Genomic DNA, 26,898 nt, shown 5'->3' with positions numbered 1-26,898 from the left:
CTCTCGTTGTTTGCCGTAAGAGTCCATAATCTCGCAAAGGTCCGCTCTCAAGTAAAACAAACAAACTGGAATCGGCTAGGTTGGTCCAATCTATCCCTTACAAATCTGCAATGACAAAAGTGCAGCTCAATTCAGGTTGTTTGATTTCAGGAACCGTGGGACCTTGTATGTGACTCTTAATTGCACATACTATGCTTCTTTGGTTGCCACATATCCTCAGCTGCATTATTTTATGAGCAGAGTCTTAACTAACTTAAGGTGCTTTGGCTTAAAATATTCACCAAATGGCATGTATGCATAGAATGTAACAAGTCTACAGCCATGCTAACAGCTCTGTGAGGCTGTGCACGGCCACGCTTTGACCTGCATGCTAATGTCAGCATGCACACAGTGGCAGTTGTTGCTAGCAGTTATTAATTTGCACTAAATGTAGCTCAGAATTATTGGAATGTCATTAGTCTTACAGGTATTTGTTCATAAACCATCACATTAGACAAAGTAAAAGCTTGACATGACGATGATCCTAGAGGGGATCAAATTTATAGGAGACCTTTCTTTCACACAAATGCCAACCTCATGATAGGGCTAAAGGCAAATCACCAAGGTCATTAGGGTTCGTTATCTGGGGAGCATGAATGTCAACACAAACTTTTGTGGCAATCCATCCACTAGCTGTTAAGATATTTCAAAGGGACCTAAATAGTGAACTGACTACCTGACATCCTCAGCACCACACTGCCAGCAGGCACAAAGAACATTGTTTAAATACAGGTTTGACAGCTCAAGGAGTAAAAGCTGTGCACCAGTGTTTACCTGACTCATTATTCTGGGTGGTGCTGAAGCGGAGAGAAGCCTTGGAGCTCTTCAGTCGCACCTGGCCCCAGTATGTGACAGCCTGCAGTTCCACAGTGTAGCTGCTGTTTTGTTGAAGTCCCTCCAGATTCACCCATCTCAGAGCCTACGACAACAGAAAGCTCTGTCACTGGCCCTGTCATAGTTCCACCTCAGCTCAGCCAGGGCCAGCTGGGTCCTGTTTATTAAGAACACATGTGGTGCCAAGGAAGGTATCGTGGCGAGGAGATGGCCTTCAGGGCCCTGTGAGGGAGCCACGTTATCAGAGCCTCCCAGGGCGTCTTCACTGTGTTCGACTTCCAGCATTCCACCATCAGCGTGAGCTTGATGAGTTCTTGTTATTGACTGTGCCTGTTTTGACATTCCTCTACCAGCAGGCTGCTTTCAAAGCCCTGAGGTGCCAAAGTGGAAACCAGTAGTACATGTGTCAATAGGTGTCTGATGTCTCCCACTTCTGTCTCATCTGTGTCACATCTGCTATGCATTTCACAAACTAATTCAGAAGAAGAATCTACAGAGGCGTGTACGGAGCGTCTAGACAACCTGTCTGTGTGCTCGAGTCTCTAATTAAACGCTCATCACAGACACTGAGACACAGGTATGTGCTATAAGGTCACATGTTACTGGATGTATTGTGGGAATAGCTCACAAAACTTTTAAATATGAAATTTATGCAGTAATACGTAGAGTCTGTGATTTATGAGGACAGTCAGTGATCTAGTTACATGATTTAGGTCAGTTTTCAACTTGTTTATAGACCCACTGTTTCAATCTGCGGCAGTGCACTCAATGCTCGAATATATACTCATGTAATGTTTATGAAGAAGCAAAAGAAAAAAAAAACAATAATAATTTGCAATACTATCAAAATGTTTTTCTATGGGTTACCGAGTTGTCCAACTCAGAAAATCTAACTTTGTAAGCATTCAGCCTGCCTGTTTGTTTAAGCTTTTATAACCAAATGATATTCACTCTTCTTGGTGCTTGCAAGCTAGGAACCTTTCTCAATGTGACACCCCAGACAAAGGGCTATAAAACAACTTGTTTTTGGCTGGAGCAATGACTTGAAAAAGTTCCAGCGTGTAGACTAAAGCGTTCCAAGGAATAAAGAGAGCTTTCACAATAAGATTCAAGAAGGAGAAAATGTTTCAAGGATGTTTATAGCTTTTCTTCCCTGGTTTACTGAGTCACTTAGTTTAAACATACATTAATGTAAAAGATGATAAGTATGAAGAAACTGTGAATTGTGATTATACTTACATAACCACTTGACACTAAGTCTGCTGCGATCTATGTCAAAAAAAGTTATAAATAAATAAATAAAGCCATGTACTGCTTCAAAAATAGTTCAGAAACAGAGAAGGAGAAATCGAAAGTTCCAAAATTCCACTGCAAAACAAGGTGAAGAACAGAGATATTTAAGTAACACAGACCTTGAAATCACAAATAATCATGATAAATGAAGCCTATTTATCACAAGGGATAGGCTTTCAATGTTTAACACTGCATTTTATCATTACAGGGAATAAAAACACCGAAGAGCATCATTCTCTGTGTGAGATTGATGACCTCTTTCTATTGATAATCTCTTTCTATCTTTATCCTGGATATATGCAGTGATGTCTTGAAAAGAAGATACTGAGATATTCCTGGACAAGACCCTGCAGTCTTAGAGAAACAGAGAGAAAGACCACATCACTGAGACAGAGTGAAACAATTACCCCATCGGTGGTCTTTCTCCTTTTCTTCTTGGATGGCACCATCGACCTGGTGGGCACAGTCCAGCTCCAGAACACTTTATAGTGGTGTATGGGGATATCAGGCTCCTCTGGCAAGGTCCAGTTAAGACGAACTGTCAGCAGGCCTTCATCGCCCAGCGACATGTTGGTGATACGCAGACCGGTTGGGCTGGGAGGGGCGGACGGATCTGAAGAATAGCAACAGCGAAAAAAACAGATTTCAGCACACGTGAGCAAAGGCAGTTTTCTTGCAAGTATAATTTAAAGCTCAATGTATTTCAAGCCAAGATATCTTTCACCATTTGAGAATCTGCACTGCAGCCAAGAAGGAGACCCTGTACGTCACCGAAGTAATTAGCCCTCCATTGACAGTCTGCTGTGAGACATTATGACAGGTGTCATGTCATGTCGATGAGCATTTGGCAAGACTGAGAGGCAGGTCAGGAGTTAACAAACACATGCTGCTCACTTTGGCTCCAAATTCAGAATTCCATGTACCCTAACTAATGTGTGTGTGTGTGTGTGTTTCCAGAGTAAAGCTGGTTCTGAACCTATCCATATGTGCTGTGACCCAGCCTGCTGGCAGCTGCTGATGTAAGCCTGGCGAAAGCGAAGAGGTAGGCCCACATGCCAGATGCCAAACCAGAGGGAATAGTCCTTTAATGAGAAAATGATTCATGGCACAAGCCAGCTGGCTCTCCCCTCCCCTCCCCTCCTCTCTCCCACCTGAAACACATTTAATCCAGTCCAAAAACACAATTGAACACATTGGTTCTTCATACCAGCTGATGCTGGCTGTGCAAAATAAATAACCAGTCCGTTCCTACAAATTGCCCTAACAAAGGACTGTAGCGCAAAATTGCAATCAGATGACATGGCCTTACTATATAAATAACAATGGCATGACAGAATGGCAAGGAGCTCATCCAATCCATGACAGCTCCCATCAATCTATCAACATTCCAGCACTAATTGGCCTGATTGGAGATCAGTTTTCATCTCTACAGAAGAATCCTTTCCCCACCAGGTGTCTGGCTATGTCTGACAGCTATCCAGAAAGCTCTGGGGAGCAAATGTATGATGACGGATTGACAGGATAGGTCTCACACACACACACACACACACACACACACATACCACTAAATACTAATACCTTTAGCACAGGTTTTTAGTATCTGGCAGAACATGGTGAGTTCTTAGAATGTCTGCCAATAGTAGTAAACAACTTTATCACAAGAATAATGTTTGGTACATTTTGGTAAGTAGAAGTCAGACAATTTTTTTCACGATATACATTCACAGACGCTGAACTCAAGGCTGCTCGAGGCTGCACTGGTGGGCACGTACATGTCAAACAAACACACCTCACCTGGTCTGAATCAGATTCAGTGTAGATGCAGTGCTATTGTGACAAACCTGTAATCTCTGGGAACTGCACAACAAATGGCTGCAACCTTAACAAATGCCATCTACATCACAACCTGGCTATTTAGTGTCATTCACCAGTGAAAATGCAGGGAAGGGGATACATGCAGTAACACAGGATGCCATCAGAGCTCATTCACTAATCTGTGGCAAAGATCTGAAGTGTGCTTAAACTACATCACTCCCACTGGAAGCAAGACAACACTTGCTTTTATTTGAAACCTGCAATATCCTGACTAATTCAGACATATTACATTTTATATGAGTGTAAAGAGAGGGAAACCCCTGCTTTAAAAACATAAATGTAGATCTGGTTGCACCACAGAAATGTTCCACGCACCCCAGTCACTCCTAATTACTCACATTCTAATTGGCATTGGCAGGAATTACCTTTTCCATTTAGCTCACAGGGTAAATGTGTGGAAAATGCAGAGGGGAAACGCTTATTTAGAAATCGTGTTGACAATATAAACAAAAGGTTTAAAAATCATAGTTTAAAGGTTTCATGCCCAAATACAGTTTTAAATAAACACATCTAAAAGAGCAAATGCAAGAGAGGGAACACCATGTATGTAACTGTACGGCTTTACCAATCATCAATCACTTATGATCATCAATCATAATCAGTTCAGTGCTGCTTAATGGAGCCATGGGGTTGAACACCTTAGGAGTGAATCACACAAAATGGTGGACAAGTGTTTTAGTCCTCTTAAGTGATGCAAGGTGCAAAGTGTAGGTGGACAAAAACTGATTTTTAAAAGACTTTTTTTTTTTTTTACAACAAAATACAGAATTTCATGGCTTTAGCTGAAATGAGACGGAATATTCACCACATACAGATGGTCTGTATGGTCATATAAGAATCAATTAAGGTCTTAAAACTCTTAGGGCTCCACCTGTTCCAAGGTCTTATCCATAACAAATGGAGGGCAGTGGGTGTCAAACAGGAACTTACACACCAAGCAAGGCCACACACACACACACACACACATGCATATGTACATGCAAACACAGACCTCTGGAGGAGCGGAAGTGTTTGCTAGGCGCAGTGAAGCCGCGGGTCCCGTGGACATTGACTGCAGCAACTCTGAACTGGTACCATCTGCTTGCTCTGATGTCAGCCAGTTGGACACGCTCCTCTGCAGTCTGAGGGACAGATGGGGGGGGGATCAAACCACAGGGGTCATGGTTCAGGCAGGGTCACAACCCCACGTGAGCCACATCAGTCATCTGCGCTGTTCTCTTTGCCAAACTTTCAAAGACACTTTGACTGTGAGGAATGTGCAACCGTGCGTAACAGTCTGTCAGCGCAGAGGAGCATTTTCACAGCTGTAGAGTGTGGCACGCTGGGACATGTGAAGCTGATATTACATTGTGATATAAATCTGATCCAAAGAACCGCCCAGACAACTAAATCTGATTGGATAAAAAGACAAAAAAAAACCCTTGCTGGTGTGTGACTCGACATTTCACATGTATGGTGTGTGGATTCCTGCCTGGGCAACTGTCTGCCACTCTGTGGCATCGTCCTCGCTGGGATGGATGCCATAGTTCCAACGACGCTGCACCACATAGAGGACGGGCTCCACGGAGATGTTGAACTTGGAGGACCAGTGGATCTCCAGCTGACCTGATGGCTGCTCCAAAAACACCAGATCTTTCCTTGGCTTCAGAGGGACTCCTGACAGCACAAAGAAGGAAGACAATACTGTGAGGAGCGTTTATATCCCCACTGTATGGAAAGTCAGTTGGAAAGATAAATGACACCATCAGAGTTGGACAGATATAGATTTGAAAACGAGACATGATCTCACCGCAATAGATTTAATACATGCTGTGGGTCAACAGAATCATCTTTCTGCTGTGACTGAGTGTGATATTTCCTGGACAGAGTAATGTGTTTTAGTAGCTGCACTTGTTCATAATGATACACATAGTTTGCATTTGGGTATGCGAGATGGTGCACGTAACACCTCTCTCTCTCTTACAGACACAAAATACTCAACATACACACATAATATACACTGTAGGTAAAGTACATCTGCATCATCGCACTTCACATACAGCTGTTAAGACAAAGTCTATGTGGCCATGTGCAATATATTAGAGATTTATGAGGTGCAGGACTGGGCCAAATGCTTAGCCAAATCAGACCGACTCTCTCAAGTGAATTTATTGCAGTGGAGACATAGCGAGTTGTTGATTGAGTGTTGGGCACAGTGATAATGAGATGGAGATTGAAAAAGCAAGTTTGGAAGTACAGGAGGTGGCTGAATACATCCACATAGCCCTCAATAAATCGCCTAGCTCTGCAGACCATTACGGTGGACCTCTGTCACTGCTGAGCAGCCCGCCACTGCTCCGCATTTATAAGCAGCATCAGCACGTGCTCAAGGCTGCTGCACGGCATGTCGGTAAACAACTTCATCAAGACTGTGTTTTGTATGCGGAGCACTTCATCCACTTATATCTCTATTCAGTCTTCACAGAGGGACCATAAAAGTGATTGATTGATACATATAAATTTGTGAAAGATGGGGGAGGATCCTTGAGCCACATGCATATGGATTCAGTACTTTGTTTTGTCCTACTGATAACAGCTCTCTGCATACTAACAGCTGGGGGTCATTGTGTTGTGGTTTCACAGCTCCACAGCAGAGTGTGTGTGTGTCTGTGTGCGTGAACAAACGTGTCACATTTCCTGTGCAATAATAAACACCAAGGTAACCATAGCATTCCTTTTCTCCCTCTGTCTTAGCTCATCTTCCCACAAACTCACACAAGTGCTCCTGCAAAGCACAAATCACACACACATACAAACACACACACACAACCTCCTTCTCTTCTACAATATGTGGGAGGGAAAATGAATGCACTTTCTTTCAGCTTGCTCCTTCCAAAGATAACTGCTGGGTCAGGTTTGGCTCAAGAACCACACGGTGTTCATTTTTCAGTGGCCACATGCTCATTCCAAACTATGATGTAACTGCTGATGAGGCACGATCAAGAGTACGGCATCCATTCATGCCTTAATCATGCTGAAAATTACACTCCAGGAATATAATTCTCAATACTCACGCACATACTGTCATAATTACTGCTCTAATTACAGGGCGTTGAGGAAAACACTACAAATACTGCTTGCAGCACAAGGGCTTACTGTAACCTGAGGATAACTGATGGACTAATAGACTGGCTGGTTGTGACAGTGTGAATATGACATTCGCTTAATTTAATTTCATTCTGACGTCTACATTTTTCACATATTCTTTTTAACCACCCCCCAGCTCCTTTTCCATCTTCTTTCACATTCGATTGTGAAATTGTGCGCTGCTTTTGATCAGAAAACATTCATAAGAGCTTGGGTTACATGTGTGTGTTGCCATTTCTCCAGAGAATGGATGAAATGAGTGAACTAAAATGAGAGAAACAGAGCAGCCTAGTAAACTGCCTATTTATATACGTGCACAGCATATTTTATCTGATGCGCCATTCCACAAATTCATCTTTGAGACAACACTACAGAGCAGTGGATGATGGGTAACAGCGTGGGCTCTATTGATGTAAAAAAGAAGAAGCTTTGTTACAGATCAAAAGCCCAGCGGGGGCCCAGTGTCTTTGAGATCCTGAATACTGCAGTTTTTGTCAATCAGGGACATAGCGTGGGCTGGGGACCCTAACCTGAACACACACATCTGAGAGTGATCTCAGTGGGGGAAACGCTCCATTTCTCCTCGCTTGTGTTTGCTAATGCCTTCCAGCATCATGGCTCATCATGGCAAAGACTACATACACTCTTGTGCACACACAGAAACAATTATGCTCTTCAAGCCATGAGCATCTAATTAGACCTTTAACACTGAGGACCAGGACAGAAATTCCATCCGAACTTTCACCAGAACGCTCAGTGTAATTTACCGTAAATGTAGTGCTGACAGCGACCTCGTCACGGGCTCAGTGTTTGGACTAAATCAGCGGGTAGGCTGCTTGATTTGAAGGTCTCACAGTGTGGTGAATGGTTTTCATTGACTGGGTCACTGTACTGAAAATTTCAAGGTTACGCCTGCTTTCATCTTTCCCCAATTAATGTGCTGTTCACCTTTTGAGCATAACATCCACAGTGAAGTCCCTCAGGAGTTTTCCAGATCTAATATAAATACTAGCACAGTCTTCAGTGTGCACAAGCCCAGGCTCACAAATCAGATGCCCTTGCCTCTCAAAACTAAACATACTACACACAGGAGAACATGTTACTCCAGTGTGATTCAAAGCAAGCATGCACACTGCAGCAGTTCAAAGCTTGATCCAAACACTGCTTCCATTTCAGCATATCTCTCTGTTATGGCCTCAGGCTCTCAACAGCTGCATGCTCATAGTATATATAATGTAGCTCCCATCTCCAAGTTCAGGGGCTCTTGGTTCTCCCACATAACAACTCAGCACTCTCAGAACATCAGGCCGCCTTGGGCAGCACTTTTAAACTGTTTTACTGGAGCAGAGATTCTTGGCTACATATTTGTCTGTGAAACCCAAGCTTATCAAGCTTATCCAGCAAATTCAAGACATAATGTAATCCAATTTACAACAGGAGACAGCATAACAGATGTGTAGGCAAAGTAAAATACGAAGAGATGAAATAATGATGTATGATTCTAAGCAAGTCGTCAGAAATTGTACAAGACAATCTGCAATCTGCATTACTAAGATTCCAAATGAATGCTTGACAGGGAGGGATTAATTGGTTTGATGCTATTTATGAAAATTATGCACAACTGTAACATTTAATCATGTTAAAAGCATGATGCTTGCATTGCACCATTACCAGATATTAAACATCATTTACTGAAAAGGAAAAATAGAGAAAGGGTGTCCAGGAATGAGCTGACGAACCATGTTAATCCCTGAGCAATGATGAAATTTAGAGATGCATCATAATCTGTCAACTTCATTTGCTCCAGAAATCATGATGCTTCTAATATAATCGTTTTAAAAGTTTTTAAAAGTTTTCATGATTTACTGATGCATCTAAGGTTCTCTTTCTCACTGCTTGTTTATTTTTCACTCATCTGTCAGTGGCTCTGTCATTACTAACAAATGTTCTTCAAACTCACAAAACCTAAGTTTATATTTCTGTTAAGAAAGTTTTCATTGTTAACAAACATGTCTAGTTGAATTTTAGGGAGATGTGTATAAAATGGCACAATAGACATCAAGAAAAATTCAATTTGATGAACAAAACATGGAGCATAAATGCTAGATTTATAAATTATTATCAATACAGTATGTGGGGATGTTAAAATCATCAGTATTTTCATGAAATCAACCCCCTCTCCCTTTTTTCACTGTATTTATAATCAGCATTTTTTTAGCAATAGCCACTCAGTGTATTTACATTCAGTCATTGCCTCTTAGATATAGTGTAGCAGTTCTCAGTGTTGTTTCAGTTCGCCATTCCCATTTCAAATACATCATGAGTTTACAGGAAATGATGCATCTGTGTAAGCCAGTGTTACGCTTTTTAGTTTTAAATCATTAATCTCAATAATAAAGATCTCTCTGTGTACTGTTTACTCTCCTGCTGATGCTTAAAAATTGTAGTTGTGGCAGAATGGTTTTACCATAATACAATATGATGCAAATTAAGCAGCCTTTAGCATCACCTTTGTAGAGGTTCTTAGGCAGCTGGCAGGTGTGGCCACAGCCATTGGAGCAGCACCTTTTGACAGCTGAACACTCTCCATCCTCCTCGCAGCTCTCCACGCAGGCGGCTGCAAAGCCACTGGCCTTCTCTGGGGCAGGACAGTCGCCCTGCTTCACTCCCTCTATTGACTTCAAGAACTCACAGCTTGTAAGACATTCATAGTGCTTCTTGGGAAAGAGGGGCTAAAGAATGGTGAGAGAAGAGGAGGAGGAAAAATATATGTCATATTACTTGTCATACCAATTTGCCTGACTGCTAACAGGCAGCTGACAGGCATTGTCCCGTTTACATTTCAGCTAATGACTCACTGGAGCTGGGTGTACACTGAACAGCTTTGATTTAGCCTCACACACTGTGTCACCACAGTGCATAAAAGACACTTCACAATCCTCTCAAACTTTCCTCTTACTGAATTTTCCTACAAAGTCTGAACATTTGAGTCTGAGGCAGCGAGCGTATTTATGGTAGTGACGTACCTCACATAAATCCTGGCACTGGTTTTCCTTCAGGTCCCAGGATTCCTTGCAGGGCTCCAGGCACTGTGAAAAGGAGAAGGGTGTCAGTTCTTCAAAGAGCCAGCCACATCAAGGTGCTGCTGCCGTAGAGATGAGGCTATCTGTGTTTGGTGCGCTGACTGCCTCACAAGTGCCTCACTCACCCACTTCCCAGTATGTTCACAACAACTGGTCACACCTCTTTTGTTACAGATGCCCCGCATGCCTTCAAAGGATGTAAAAAAACATGGGGCAAAAAGATTTTTCCGTTATGAGCAGACAGGCACACCTTTGCGCTGTGTCTAGAAATCTTCTGATGCTCGGGTATTGCTTGGTGTGAGCCCTGACACATTCCTTCATCATACCTTATCGCTGCCAGCCTCCCTGTCCATGCCCCACTCTTATCCTGCCGACCTCTTCCGCTCAGGCCCCGGCCTGACACATTCTGGCAGTGGCACTAAACTCCCTTCTCTACCATCCCAAGCAGAGAGTGTTTAGTAAATGATACACTCAGTTTAATGTTCATGGGATTCCCATTTTTCTAACACGTGGAATAAATTTACTGAATGTTTTCAATAGGCATGAGATAAAAGAAAAACCTCAAGGTAATTTTGCCCAGCATAATGGGGCAGTAAGATGTTACCCATCTGGTCAAACCCCACTTGTTTTAAATACAGCAACTCACTTTGGACAAATCTCTCATCTTGACCTCCACAGTTCCCCTGATCTGCCATCTCTTAATTACATTTCTTACTGTGGAAACTGCAAGCTGACAACGCTTTGCTATCTTCTTGTAGCCTTCTCCTGCATTGTGGGCGTCAATAACTTTCATTTTCAGGGTCTTACACAGCTGCTTAGAGGAACCCATGGTTGCTGGGTGTCCACAAGTGTGTGCACAAGGTTTGAAGAGTCAAAGTATTTGTACAGCTTTGAAATTGGCATTTACCAATGACAGCTGTTGCTGTGCATCAGATCTAACGAGCTGATTAAGGTCTGATACCTTGTGAGAGACTTTGAGACTCTGGAACTCTTAGGGTGCCCAAACTTTTGCACCATGCCATAATAATGTTTTTATTTTTTATTTTTGTTCAATTTATGGCATAAGAAGTAACTATGCATCACTGTTTGCTGAAAATATTGTGCATTTTTTCCATTTCCAAGAGAAACTGTGTTAACATCTGTTCAAATAAAAAATCACCAAAATCTGTTATTTATCAAGGGGTGCCTAAACTTTTGCATAAAACTGTATCTCAAGTGTTTATGCATGTCCAATAAAATCAGTCAGATGTTGCTGCAGGAAAGGGAATGTATTCAGATGGGACTGGGGTCCTACGTGCTGCCGCTGCTGACCACTAAGGGTTGGTGTAGAAGAGGTAAGCAAGCTCAGTCGCACACATAAACCACTGCCAGGCTGCTTCTGTGCTGCACTGGGAGCAGCCCAAACCACACCAACCAGAGACCTGCCAAAGTCACTCATTCAATTCCATTTAATTTAATCTCCCGTGCCAGTTACAGCACTAACACAAGGTACAGCAGTAAATTTACAAAGCATTCATCATCTGGGACAGATCATTTGCTGGTCAGTGGCATGGGAATATAACCATCATCAGCAGAGGTACACTGAGAAAAGGAACAATCTGTAGCACTATGTAAGGTACAGCACAGAAGGGTGGTTAAAAGAGGACACCTCCTGTTGAGTGTGTTTAACACAAAGTTGATGGAGGAAACTTCTCTCCTCAGTCAGAGCTGTATTTATTATTCATTATCCAGCTCTGTCATTACTATGCCATTGTCAGTGAAAAGTTTATTTGCTTTTATGGAGTGCGGAGGACGGGCACATGAAGAAACATAACTCTTGCTCCTGGAGGAACATGTTGCAATCAGCACTATGTGCACACCTGCCAGCACCTCATTTATACTCAGCTGCAGCTCTGTGCTTTGCCCAGCTTTGTCTCAGGCAAGATCGCCATGTGGACGGTGTGTTGAGTGTTAAACAACCAGCTCTTCGGTATAAAGAGGGTGGAGGAGGACGTTGGGAGGAAGGGTATTTTCTTAATTACTTCATAGCAATATACTGTATATATCACTGCTGTGGTATAACATATAAAATGTCAGAGCAAAAAATTGGACACCTTCACGGGAAAGCAAATAGTTATGACCGATGAGAGCTCCAAAAGAAACTAATGTGGTTCCTACAGAGCTGATCAGGTTAAACCACTGTAACACCTCAGTCTTAAGATGACATATGAGCACAGCGGCACTGTCCAAGTTATGCCTCACCATCCACAGAGTCTATGCAACTTTATCATCATCTGCTTCTAATAATACAGTGACCTTATATCATTAATTCTGTTCTCAATTGTGTCTTCTGAGAGAAAACCCTGCAACACAGATGGGCAGTAGCAGCAACCTCACCATCCTGGCCTCATACAATGAGGTCTTGAAGCAAAAGCTGTGTGCTGCACCAGGGTCTAAAGGACATTCTGCCAGTAGATGCACACGTTAAAGCCCCCAAATCCCTTCAACAAATCGCTGAGCATACACACATAAGCCCAGGGATCAAGCTCATTTTACTTATTGAAAGATCTTGTGTGCAGGGGTTGAATGCATTCCAGTGGCTTTTCTTGTGGAGGAACCTTTTTCTGGTTCAACACAAACACGATACAAGTGAAAATAGAGATGTTACCTCGCAATGCTCAGTCTTGCGTGCCAAGCGGCATGAATTAGCACAGCACATTGCGTACCAAGGGTATTGCAACAGAGATGAGAATACTGGCTGTGTTTAGTGCTGTCTCACCCTCACAGATCCAAATTCTCAATTTATCAAATCTTCGGGACAAAACTAACAAAAATGGCTTAATTGTACCAGGAAGTTGTATTTAAAAGTGCTTTTATCAAGACGGCTGCAGCAACAGTCCTGAAACAGATTCCAGCTGAAGCTGAGATAGCTCTACTAGGGTGTTCTGAAAACTGAAATCTGTCAGCGTTTCTCTGCAGCCACACCTACAACCTGACATTCAAGTAGGGAAGAGAGGACTGGTGACAGACACCTTGCCAAAGCAAATAGGATGGCTGGATATAATTACAAAGGTGCTCTCATAACTCAAGTGCATGATTCCTATTTACACAGTTTGGAGCTCAATCTAAACCATGACATGCTGTACGTATTTGTGCAATGTATTTTTTGTTTTGTTTTATATTTTAATGGTGGGGGGTGGGAGGGTATCACCGCCATCCTAACAAATGCAGATACACACCCTCATGATCCAGAATCATGTACCTCTACTTTCATACAGTATGTTGAAATTTTAAAATAGAATTGTTACACTGGCCTTTGGTGAGTTTGAATTTCAGGAGCTATTTACAACAAACCAGAAAAATCGATCCAAACCACATTCAAAATGTGCTGCATGTAAGTGGTTTCTATTCTTATGATTATTCTGAAACTGTAGATTTGTACTGAAAGGGACATAAACCACCTGAAAGGCTATTGTTGTCGATGGAATGAAATGTGACTGGATAAGCCAAACCATACTCAAAACAAGTCACACTAGATTTTAAATGATTTCACTTACTCAGAAATTGAGTTTTTGCAGTGTAGAGCTGTCAAACATTTGCACATCTTCTACTGACGATAGCGACGCTAGTGTTTATCTGAGACCTAATCTTTGCAAATACACCGTGTAACACGGGCAGAGGACAGTACTGAGTTGAACATGGTGTATCTCCTGAGTTTGGGTGCCAGTGTCTGGGTCTCTCTCAGGCAAATCTGTCATGCTGCCAACACAGCTTCCATCTGTGTGAATAGTTTAAGGAATGCATGTAATTATCCTATGTGATGTTAACATATTTCTGGACAAATTTCACCTAAAAAGAGATGCTCTGAGATTTGAACAAGAGCATATGGACTTGAGCTGTTAGTCTTAATAAAAGCAACTGATTTCCCCTTTGTCCTCTTATATTGCTGCCCAATAGTGACACATTCTGCATGGTTAAGTAGGAACATCCATAGCCGTCTTTCACTTCCCATTTCACGCTGTAATAAAACGCAGCAGTTGTTACTCTGGGGTAACCTGAAAGGCATTCTGTGGGGCCGACAGGGGAGTCAGGCTGAATGGCAGCCAATGCCACAGCCCATCTTCACTTTGTTGGGGCTGAGACGTGGCATGGGAGAGGTAGAGGGGGTGAAGATGAGGAGGAGGGGGCTGAAGTGCACAGAACTGCCTTTGTCAGTCATAGGAGTATCTCCACCCACCGTAAAAATGCTTACTGCCCCAAGTGAGTGACAAGAATAACATAAGCTATAAAAAAGTGCAAAATGTCATGCACATGTTGAGTTAATGAAGCATGAACTGCTACCGGTCAAGACTGCCCCAAGCTTAACAATACACAGTGTGCACAAAATAAAACAAGGGCCATATTTCATACTGATGCAGATGACATTTTCCTCATGTTGCCTGAACATGTTTGTGCAGTCACAGTGAGATGTGTGAGACAGCTATGACTGGCCCAGTTAGTGAGAAAGTGTCTAAATGAAACTTAGCAGATGCAAAATAATGTGCCAAAACATGTGAGTACCTCTTGCCAGCTACACAGTCTGCTGAAATCTAGACTTTCTAGTATGTTCCTGTCTTTTTCACCCTCAAAAGATGACATTTGAGAGCTGAAGCGCATCGATCCCAGTGCTGACGGTCAGCATCAAACTCGCAGTAGCTATTAACAAGGTACACTTCATGCCCCTTAAGATGGAGACCGCAGGCCGCAGCTTTCTGGTCCTTTGGGAGACTCAGATATGGAGGAATCTCTGCTGTTGATCACACACATTGTAAATCCCACCTCCTATCTCGCTGAGTTACGGCTATTTTCTGCTGCCCTGGCACTTCCACACTTCCGATGACCGGTCTCAATTATTCCAGCAGCTCTCAGCTTTCTGCTCCTATCTATCGACCCAAACAGGAGCAAGTGGCCAGGCTCTGCTCTCCCCCTCTATTGAAACAGGCACTTTCTGCACATATTCACTCACTTCTCATTCTATTTCACTTTTATTTGGCTGTCATCTCCCCTCGACTTCTCCGGTTTCTGTTCTGCTCTTATCTCCTCTCTGCTGTCTTTTCTCCATCCCTGCCTGTCATTCCCTTTCACTCGCAGACCACATCCCATCTAATCCTGATAAATTTTACAAGCATTTTTCTCCCTGTTTTGGCTTTCCAACTGCATTAAGACAGCATGTTCATACTCAGAAAATGGATGTTTTCCAAAACTCGTTCCAAAGTAGATCAATTTGAAAACACCAGACCCATGTTGTGGTGCAGATGAAGAATGAGGTTTTGATCATGTGATATATCTTATGCAAACATGGCTAGGGCCCTTTTACTTGTCAGCAATGTCGTGAAGACTTGTTTCTGTAGCCTTGAATCTTTTCTTATGTTGTTTTATTTCTATTTTGTTTAGCCTATAGCTAACTACACAATACAGGTGAGGTGACTGGCACATGGTTTTGTGTCTGTTTTAAGACAATTTGCACAATAACAAGTAAAGTCCATCAGATATGTTTGTCACAACAGCCTACACAGTACATTCAACCCTATTTCCTTCCCTATCACGGTCGAGATGGAGCATTTCACAGTTTGAAAACAATAAAACAAAAATAGGGAGAAAAAAGAAGAGATTCTGTCATTTTTCTGTTCTTCTGCCATTTCGATGTGTGTGGAGAATATTTAGAGAACAATCTGAAAACACCAGAACGGATGGAAACTTTCACGTTCATCCACAACACAGTGGACATGACTCTCCGTCTGTCACTCGTTCACGCCCCTCAAAATGAGGACCATTACTCTTGATGCTTTCCCTGTTTTCTCTCTCATTCTTATTCATGGCACATGCTGTTCTTCAAGCTGCCGTACATTCAAAGTCAGCTTCAATCAGTCAGTTCAATCCAAAGTGTTTTTTTTCTTTAGACTAAAAAAATGTGCAGCAGGCCTAATATCTTCATAGCTGCCTTTCAGCTAGACTTCCATTACAGGTTAACCACGCTGAAACATTTTTCATCAAGTGCTGGAGCTGTGATCTGAGAGAGTGTAAAATCATATACTTGGCAAGGCTTTCCAATACGTCTCTGACAGGCCATTAAGTTTCACATGATTGTAAAAATATAGTGAGTAAATCATGACGAGGATATCCCGGTCCTGAGCTGTTATAAAGTCTAGACACACTATTTCCTCAACCTAACATGACCTTATAGTGGGTTGAGTCCAGGAGATATCACGTATTTAATTTCTGCACTGCTGTAAATAAGCACAGGTGCGCGCTGAGCAGACAGTGGACTGACTTGAAATGTGTTTCTGCAACTCTGTACTCAACAAGCTCAGAGAAGGCCAGATAAATAAGCAGCTTATCTAACTTAACTTATCAGAAAGGAAAGATGAGTGAGACTGTAGTTAAAGGCTGTTGGAAACTGTATAAAAAAAAAGATGTTTGAATGAATGTGATGAAATATTCATAAAATTAGTTTGGTTTGATCATTTACTGGGGCATAGATAAAATGATACTGTAGTGGCTGCTGTGGGGTTATTTATTGTACAAATACATAAACCTCTGAAAACTAACAGAAAATCCACATGGTTCAGAGTGTTAGGGCTCTTTTAGACACTACAATCGTTACGCAGCCACAAATGCTTCCACTTACACAAGGAGGGTTTGGCGTGTACTTGTATAGCAGAATATGAGGTCCACAGATTGTAACGCAATGCAAGCGTGAGTGTTATTTCATGTGTTTCAGGGGTGCTAAATCCACGCTACTCTGAAGTCTTCTGTTACAGAAGAAGAACTGTGTGGTGTCAAAAAAAAATCAGGCTGTGTGAAGTTATTCATGCTCATCTGCATTTATAGGATATGACAAAGGCTCTTTTTTTCTTTTACCTGGGCCGATTTAGCAGAAGCAAATCATTGCACTCCTCTCCAGCAGCAATTCGTTTCTGATTAGGACCTGTTGGGTGAACGGCGTATGGCATCTGCCGAGACACAGGGCAGCCACTGCTGATGTACATAAGTACTTGCATGACCCTTGCGTTTACAGCTGCATTTAGTTTGGATAGAGTCTGAAACAGCCCTCAGTGGAGGATGGCTGGATTCAGCGTGCAGGTAGCCCTGCACTTTATTTGACCCTGGAGGTGGATGATGTTTGTTACAAACTGGTGGCTATTTGCTCTTGTCCGCTCCCTAAATGTGTAGGTATCTAAGCCATATAGAAATCTAGCATAAGGTGCAACAGATCCTTATCATCAATGTTTATCACTTCTGTCACGGCTGGTGTGATGAAGGGCAATCCTGTCTACTGGCAATATTCTGTGTCACTTGAGAAATGAAAAGAATGCCAATGTGTTTTTGACCATGTCTGCTAGAAATGATCGTCTAACAATGGAGTGATGTACATGGTTGTATCGTCACAGCAGCCCACTGTAAGCATTTCCTAATTACAAAAGACACAGGCTTCTTCAAATTTCCCTTATGCACAAGTAATGATGTTTTTCCAAATCTCCACGTGTTTTACAACCTGAGAGGGATGTAAGCTCAAAGCGTTTCCAGCGTCATAATTCTTTCATATTTACAACCAACTAAAACAATGTAATATTCCAGCACAAGTGGGGTGAACTGAAATAGATACGGTTCAAGACTTTCTATGTTGTTTCCCAGCAGCCGGTAAGGAAATGGTGAGTAACCTAGCAGGTGGTGTCACAGACAGTCTTTGAGAATCACTTTAATTATTAATTTAAATGCAGTTGAGGGCACAGACAACAAAGAGCTGAAAAGGAATAGCTTGGCAGAAAGTGAGAAGAAAAAGAGGAGGAGCAGGAGGGGCTGTGCATGAATTATACATTTACCCCACAATCAGAGGTGCCTGCCTTATTTATGAGCAAAAAGCTCACACTGCTTAGCCAGAATTGTGCTTTGTCTGCTGTGGAATGCTATAGCAGTTCACTTAATACTTAATGACTTTGAAGTTTCACTCAGATCCCCCCAGCCAACACACACACACACACACACACACATCCCTGTAAGGGCTCCTTTTCTTACAGGTCGTCTGCCATCTCATGTTGCTATGGTCTGCAGTGACAAGGTCCAAATTTCAGAGGCTGTAACCAGAGCCTCGGTTATCACCTACCTCTAGGCTCATTTTACATTTTATGACCATTAGATTCAACAGGACGTATCCATCATGTGGGGTCAGATTAGTGATAAAGAGGCCAGCGAGCCTTTTATTATGACATAGCATGGGAAAGCCAAACCCTCTCTGCTGTTCTCTGAAAACTATGTCAAATCTGACCAGTGCATGATTTACTGTATTTCCTCCCACACCATCACACTGAATAATGTTATGGTGAGAGACGCATAGCAACAGAGTTGAAGGAACACTTCCTCAGGGCCAGCACTATTTATTCAAACTCTCTAGAAAGTTGATTTATAGCAATAATAATGAACTCACATTTTCCATACGGAAAATAAAATATGCATGCTGCCATGGCAACGTCAATCACTGCAGATTGGGAAGACAGTAAACAAGGCAGATGTTGTCAGCCCTGCTGGTGTGCTGTGACCGCTGAAGCTGTCCCAATCCCTCATAATCTCAAATGAAATGAGAGCTGGGGATTCTGTCTCGATGTAGGCCAACAACATGTAAAACATGGCACACTGGTGAGGAGAGGAAAGCCTTCCTAATCCCACGCTCCAGTCACATTCCACCCCTATCTTCCATGTTTATATGAGTCTCGGGAACACTTCAAATTCACTAATCTTCTTCGTTCTCTCCAGTTGTAACACATCCTGATTGAGAAATACTGTGCAGCCCATTGCCAGTGATATTACGAACTCTATTAGCTCGAGGTGGTGACTGATTTCTCTTTTAAATGTATTTCAAAAGCTGGAACCAAAGGCTTTACAAAGAAATGACAAACCTGGGCAAGTTGACTGGTAAGAAATTTGGATTTACACTAAAGCAGGAAATAAACAGATACATGTACAGTCAGGAGGTTTTCAGTAGAAATGACTCCACTGGAACAGTCAGCTCCAAGTCAAAAGCCAAGTGAACTGTCAGTCACTCTGTTTGATGCACATTCTGGTCTTCAATCATCCTAAAGCTGTCACACACAACCTATGGGATTTATCTGAGGGATGCAGCAGCTTTGAGTGGAATAAACTAATAAATCCACATCTACTAAGCACATCAGCTTTAAGATTCTTACATTCTAGTCTTCCCTTCGTCAATGTGACTGTTAGCATGACTAGTCTGGTAAAGATATATTAACATGGATGACAAATAAAACTGAATAATTTCTTGCTGTAGCACCTCTCAACATCTGTGCTTGGAAAAAAAAAAGATGGTAAAGGCAATAAAATACGTACGCTGTATTCTGTGATATTCAGCCAATCCACACTCAGAATGATGATAAACACTCGGATGCCAGCGGATTGTCTCAGTGTGACTGGTCATTACTGCTCGCAGAGGCTTTCACAGCTGCATTAATTATATTAATCCTTCAAGAGAATGAAATCCCTTGTGACAGGGAGAACATGTGAAATCAGGCTATGTGTGAAAGGTTGATTATCTTGGCCACCAGTTAAAAGGCCCCTCTACTCTGTAGGATCAATAAAAACAGAGGTTGGTCTGAGATAGTAATGTATTTCTTTATGGAAGATTTCCTGGAGCACTCATCGCTCAGACAATGAACAGACAGCACAGCGCAGAGCAACGTTCACTGTGAGCTTTCACTGTTGAGGAAGTCTAAGCTGCAGCTCCACAGTCTGTGCCTCCTCTCCTGTAGCCACCTCTTTGGTTTTTTGCTGTGGGGGGTTTTCATTCTCTGCCACCCACCATGTGAATAATGAGCTCCACAGATAGCAGCCAACGAAGCAACCCCCCCTTTGGCCAATGAAACTTAACAACCATGTCCAGATCAGGTCCTTCCTGCTGGGACTGACCAGCCCTGCTTCACACTCCTCCGCCACCCACACACACGCTCAACCACACTGCCTCAGTCTAGATAAAATACTAAAAGAAAGGCTTCACAGAAACTACGGATACCTGACTTTGCATGGTCTCCACCACCACAGAATTCTTCCTCATATATATGAAGTGAGAAAATCAATAAAGTCAAACTTGCTTAGACTGTTTCCCAGATTTTACACTCTGCTTAGCAGCTACACTGACGCTGTCCACTCGAGAGGCTGATTTCTAGTCCAGCTTGCTTTGAGGTGTTGGTGCTGGGAATATGGCTAACACAGACAAATGTCTGGCCTCAACATGACCAAAAGGTGCTTTGAAGTCTGTCTAAGCACCTAAAAAAACCCAGCCGTTCCAAGCTGTAAAGTGCCAGCCGCCACCCGCTTTATCACATTTTTAGAGTGCCTCAAAATATACTAGCTACAGCCAAAGAAAAGATGATCATACAAGCCTTGTAAACTGCACTGACACACACTGAAATCCTCAAGTGAAAGCAATGTCTAAAGTACGTGCTGTTATTTTTGGTTTGTTAATTAAGATTGAAAAATGAGGTGGTGCTTCTGAGTTCATTTTACAGTTTCAGTAGATCCTAAAAATAACTGATGGGGAAGTTTGACCATTTTATTTTGGCGTGAGAAAATGTGGGGGTTGGGAGAGGGGATTGACAGTGGGCTTTGAAAGACACTTTGAATGAGACATAGTAGCATTCCACTGATTGTTATTCAAGCAAACTGCTCCAAAGATTCCAACACATGAAGACGAAGGCACATTTAATCTAAGAGAGTAAACACTTCTTGTGCTGGTATGTGCGGTGTGGTGTGTGACAGGTAGAAAGAGCACTTTGAGATGTCTATGAAAGATGTGCACAGCTCTGTCAAATGGCAACAGTGCTTCTTTCTAATGCTTTTTCTTTAACCCTTGTTAAATAAACTGCAGCAACATGGTTGGTTTAGAGAAACGTTAAGTCAACATCCTAGTGCTTACAGATGGTATTACAGATTTGTGGTTTCATTTCTTTCAGCTAGGTGACTAAATCTAATTCATTGAGATATCCATGTCAGTGGTACAAGGTACAGTGATTTTTTAAAAATGACCTGGATGTTCAGTGTATTTACAATAAACTACAGTTTCTTCCTCTGGAGTTATAAATGATGGATCGGTTCGAATGACTCACCACAGGCCAACTTATCCAGGCATAATGCACATGTCCTCTCTTCTCTTTCTTTCCTGAACAAAGTTTTAGCAATGAAGTGCACCCTTTCAGTGCAGACCAGCATTTAGCTGCCTTAAGTCAGTCCTAACATTTGAGTTGGAGCCTGGATTGCACCCATGGGGAAGGCAAAACCTGCTAATATCAGCCATGCTCTGAATATGGAAAGCATCTTGGCTGCTTCTGCACATTCTCCATTGCACATGCACAAAACCTATTTTCTTTGCACCAGCAGAAAAAGAGAACACCCTCGAGTTTTTAAAACTTTCAGGGAACACATCCAAACTTGTGAAGTAGGAAGCTCTAACAGTAGGGAGAGAAAATGACAATAGCTTATAGAAATGCCTGCTGTCTGTTTTCTTGGCGTCTCCCAGCTGCAAGGAGTTTATCTGCTGGTCCAGTGGCATGGTAATGACTCTGCTGGCTCTCCAAATGCCACCTCGCTGTGCTCTGGAGAGAGGGCAAGCAGGTTAATTACCATGACAATAAGGCCACTGAGAGCGGGGCCGACTCTGGACGCTGCATACGAGATGACTGGGATGACTTTCTCATTACAAATGAAAACAGGAGGCTTTGATTTACTAAAATGTAGACAGATGGATGGGGTCACAGCATCTTTGTCTAAATTATTAGGCAGCCTGTTCTCTCATTTTCTTCACAGACAGGAAGCACAGAGCTCTGGGTGGACAGAGCTTCTTCCCTAACGCACTCCCCGGGAACCACTGCCTTTGTCTCTCTGTTTGACTCTTTGCTTGTTCATGAAGTGAAGAGGCTAATCAGTGGCTGCAGAGCTTTTCACAGAGAGCCACTGTACAGCATGGGTCCATTTGTTAGAGTGGCCACAATAGCTCTGTTTTTTTTGTTCATGCAAGTCACTTATGTGAACGTTAAGTGTGGTGTTGTTTGCTACCAAAATACTGACTTCTGGCTACAGCTAAAACTTCACCAATGCAACCAAAACCCAGTACACAATTAACTTAATTAATTTCAGAGAGCTCTTGAAATGATTTGGAAAGGCACATTAGCAAAAGGCCACAATTGTACAGTAGCAACACAAGCATATCATTATTTTTAAGGGCTTACACCAAATCCATCCTCAATTGTTTACAGCCTACAAGTAGGATAAAGAAGCGCTAACTGACATGTTTGCTATAGCAGAGAGAACAAGACACCCTTTAAAGAGTTTTTGGACATTTACAGAGTTTCAGCAATGTTAGCTGGTTGATTATGAAAACAGTATGCTGTGCTTAGACACGCAGCCAGCAAAAGCCTTCTTCAAACATAAAACTCTGCCGAATGACATGGGGAACAACGACTGCCAAGAGCTGATGTTGGCCATGACACTGGAAAGGAGGCTTCACAGCATTGTGGTGAAAACAAACAAAAAAAGGTTTGCCTTCTTGAGAAGCTATACATTAACATTAACAGATGAAATATGTAGAAGAAGACATTTTTTTTTGCCTTAACTTACTGCTTTGATATTAACTACCAAACCATTTCTGGCCTTATTGTAGAAGTGATCGACTTTGAAATTTTCATACAGGTTAGAACACATTCACTGATGTTGATACTGCCAAATAGAGTAGGGAAATAATCTTTGCACTTGTAGATGTAGTAGAATGTCCAAAGCACAATAGCTCTGTTGTATCCCAGGCAAATGCAAATTGCCAAGGAAACAATTTGAAATTCAAAAAAGGAATTCAGAAATCAAACACAAAGGGTCATATTGCAAGGCAGTTGATACTAGACACTGATTGTGATTAATACGTCCTGCACACCAAATGTGAGGCCATGCTAAGTAAGCAATGCATAAAAAATGCAACCGCTTTTTTTTTTGTTTTCCTGAATTTACAATTAATCAACATCTGTGCAATACTGCCCAAATTCTCATTATGCATTCTTTTCTAAGTACACATGTGAACTTACTTTGAGAAAAGCCAATAAATATATGCAAGGGTTACGTCAAATATGCCATCACCTGTGCCTTCTGCATTTTATTTTGACAAATTTTTGCAGCATGAAGAAAAACCCTGGAGAGAAAAAACAAACAGATGCACACCTGCATGAAAGGGAAAACCATCCTCTTATGAGTCCTCATGGCTAACAGCCTTAAATCCTGGTGTCACGGTCTGTGTGTGTGTGTGTGTGAGGAGGTGAGAGACAGCTACAGAGAGCTTTGTTCTTATTTCTACTTAGACCCTGGCTCTACTAGCATTTCATCCTTCATACTTCAGCTCCATAGTGTCTACGGACTATACAGTAACCTCTGAGAGTCTTGTCAACAACTCCAGGATAGTCTGATAGAATATGTCAGCACCATCTTTTCAGAGGAGCTGTCAGCACCAGCTTTGTATCAGCCTTCTGCAGGACAGGGCACAAAACACAAACAAGCAGTGCAGGAGGTAACCATAAGGCATCCTTCTGAAATTCCAAATGATAAGATTATTAAAAACAATCATTCTCTGCTTTCATAAATTGATGGGAAGGTCTTCAAATCTTTTTAAATTGTTTTTAGTTGTATCCATTTAAACAAGTAAATAAAATCGGTGAAAGTAGGAGCAATCTGAGTAAGGACTAGCTGAAAAGAAAAGCATTTTTCTCTGTATAGTCTATGTCAACAGAACTCAAAGCAATTCCTGCAGGCATGACAAAACCAGTCCTGTCGTGACTTATGCACTTTATGTTGCATTATCCTCTAATAATGCATGTATGTGGCATGTGTCTCATTCATGAAAGAAGAGAATCCACACTACCTTAGAGCACTGCTTGTGATTCTGGCACCACACCAAGGATCCATTATTCTGTAGGAGAGAAGGAAAACTATCATTAATCATCAGATGTTGTTGAAAATGCATTTATGAAAATGAATTCATCAACTAAACATGTAGCTTTGACCTTCCCCTCTCCAATCGCAATATACCGTAACACTGCTTTCTTTAAGTGGTGGCCTTTTAGATTAACAGTAACACTAACAGACACATTTCAGACTGATTTGATTCTGCTTTGCGTGCTGAGGACGTGTAACCTTAGCAGGAAAGTGGGGTCGTCAGCACCAGGCCAAACCTCTGGTCAGTTTCAGCAGAGTCTGTTGACCTCAGCTTTTCTGAGGACCTGTTTGATCTCTCAACAGACGTCCCCGAGGTCACCGAGTCGGGAACTGATGTCAGCACTCCCGAGCAGACTGCAGATCCTGCCAATTTTCTCTAATTGCTGTGGAAGTGCCACCTTCTGTGCTCAAATGAGGCAAACATTTGGTCCTAATAGTGCTGTGTATTTATAAATCCTCTGTGTAAATATGGAGAGTTGTCAAGTGAAGGACCAGTGGGGGTAAATGGCTTGTGCAAGTGGTCATTTCCTGAATTCCATTAGGCTGGAGAATTATGCTGTCATTCTCAGCAAACCATAATTGTACTTGGACGACAAGTGCAAGGCTAGTGCTTCAGAATAAATGACCAGCTGATCAACATGAAACAGACCAAATGTTTAAATGTGTGTGTGTGTGTGTGTGCTGTGTGTTAGCTCAGTGTTTTAAAATTGCAATATAGCCAACTGCAAGCAGATAAAAATACTGTGAACATATCATCAACCTTTAAGTTGATATGGTAAACCTGGTGCCTATACACATCTAAATGATACTGAGCAAAATTAGTATTAATATCAAGTCAGCTTTTTGATTAATGTAACTCTAATATTCAGTGTTCACTGGTCTCTACCAACACTTGGGAAACATATTTGGCTACTAAATGATCCACAGTGTTCACAAGTTAGTCGCTAACTTTGTCTGCTGTTGTTTTGGTGAGGAGCAGGTAGCGTACAGTCGGGTTGCTGAGTTTTTTTTATTTTATTTTTTTTTTATTAAAAGCATTTGTCTGCTCCTACTGTAATTTTTAGTTAGCATTTTAGATCAGTGGGAGAGAATGAACCAAAACAATCAAGTTATGGGCTGAAAACCAAAACAATGAGTTGAAAGAAGCTATAGAGCTCCACAAAGCTGAGGGGAACAGCAGAGCCGGATCATGATTCTGTTGGTGTTCATTGCTCCAAGCAACACCTTTGACAAATGCAAATATTCTCAAGTGAGGCTCTGTGTTTAGTTTTGCATTAAAGCTACTCTGCCTGATTTCTAATGACACTCAAACCAACTAACCCCATAATCTGCTCCTAACAGCTCTTAGCCCGTCCTCTCATATGTTGTTTCCTATTGGCAATGTAAAATACAAATGCTTGGTTGTGACAAACTCCAATCCAAAACTAGTGTTAGCTGACTAATTTATATTTTTGGCAATCCAATTGGTTTGCTAATGTGACATGAGAAATTAATATCATGTTAATCGTGCCAATGCTACGTCACTATATTACCAAAACAAACACATTAGCTTTAGATGTAATGCATCCGGAAAGATGAACGCCACATCTGAATCTAACATGAGTCCTTTGACTGCTTTTAACTCTCTCCAACTCAAAAAGCTGTTTGAAATTACTTCTCAAGGTTCAACAAACACTTCTAACCTTCACTAGGTGGCAGGCGGGACTAATTTACAGACCAGACCTGGAATAACAAGAGAAGCATGGTCGACAGCAGTGTTGTGGAGGTTGTTAGGATAGCAGAGAAACACCATATCCTCTCCCATTTTTACTTGATTTATCAGGCAATGTAAATAATAACATCTAAAATGAATGCACCTTTAATGAAATTCTTTCTAGTCAGTGACCTAGACTGAAGCTTCAGTTCTGGATGTTGGGTGTGCTTCTCTATTCAGGCAGTGAAGCAGTAGGTTAGAGCCAAACTTTAGGGTTCTGCAGGAAAAAAGTCTGCTTAAGTTCAATGTCAAGTTCAAAGCTTTTTCCCACAATGTAATCCAGAAGAAATTTCCCATGAGACCTTAGGAGAGAACTTATCATTAAAGGGTTTAATTTGACATACAGTACCAGTTAGTGCTGTGCTTTTAGTGTCAAGGAAAATGGCCAAATGGCTTCAAAGGAATCCATGATTGTGCGGTCATGTCTTCAGAAAATCTCTTCCACAAAAAAACTGCAGATAAGGATGAAAAATATACGAGGCTGAGTCCTAAGGAGACACGAAAAAGTTGTTTCATTTTGTTACCTAATGAAGTGGAAATGAGAAGTTTAGTGTGCATCAGCAGGTTTTCTGACCTTTTGTGTAAAATAGAACACCTTCACTCTAATTGTCTGAATGTGGAGTAAAATAGGAATTATTCCTCGGTGGTGTAACATTTTGTGCTGTACCACATGATTAAAATCCTTGTGGAGTTCACTAACTTATAAAAAGGGCTTCAGTCCAACCAAGCCAACCCGCCTGATGGTGACACCCAGTAAATAAAAGCTTACACTTGTAGCCAATGCCTCAGGATAATTTATACAGATTGTCACAACTCTAGACCACGTCCTAAATCATCAGTCCCGTTTTTGACACCTTCCTTCACCCATCTATCAGCAGTGACAGAGACAGATCCACAGAG

The 26,898-nt window shown here is 41.9% G+C and overlaps 1 protein-coding gene across 2 annotated transcripts in view; it reads right to left on the bottom strand.

Annotated features, from left to right (window-relative positions):
• The window catches only part of anos1 (anosmin 1), a 40,277-nt gene that overhangs the window by 9,150 nt on the left and 4,229 nt on the right, over positions 1-26,898 (bottom strand). For both annotated transcript variants that reach the window (XM_020596494.1, XM_020596495.1), the window contains exons 2-8: positions 24,172-24,219; positions 10,194-10,256; positions 9,677-9,899; positions 5,513-5,697; positions 5,033-5,162; positions 2,574-2,779; positions 814-958 (exon numbers count right to left, since the gene is read on the bottom strand). In XM_020596494.1, the coding sequence (XP_020452150.1) occupies positions 814-958; positions 2,574-2,779; positions 5,033-5,162; positions 5,513-5,697; positions 9,677-9,899; positions 10,194-10,256; positions 24,172-24,219 (1,000 nt within the window). The remainder of the gene's footprint in view (positions 1-813; positions 959-2,573; positions 2,780-5,032; positions 5,163-5,512; positions 5,698-9,676; positions 9,900-10,193; positions 10,257-24,171; positions 24,220-26,898) is intronic.

Source organism: Monopterus albus, unplaced genomic scaffold (genome assembly GCF_001952655.1).
Source record: "Monopterus albus unplaced genomic scaffold, M_albus_1.0 scaffold30.1, whole genome shotgun sequence".
Classification (NCBI taxonomy): domain Eukaryota; kingdom Metazoa; phylum Chordata; class Actinopteri; order Synbranchiformes; family Synbranchidae; genus Monopterus; species Monopterus albus.
The sequence above is the reverse complement of the archived record's forward strand: the minus strand, read 5'-3'. Positions and strand labels throughout refer to the sequence as shown.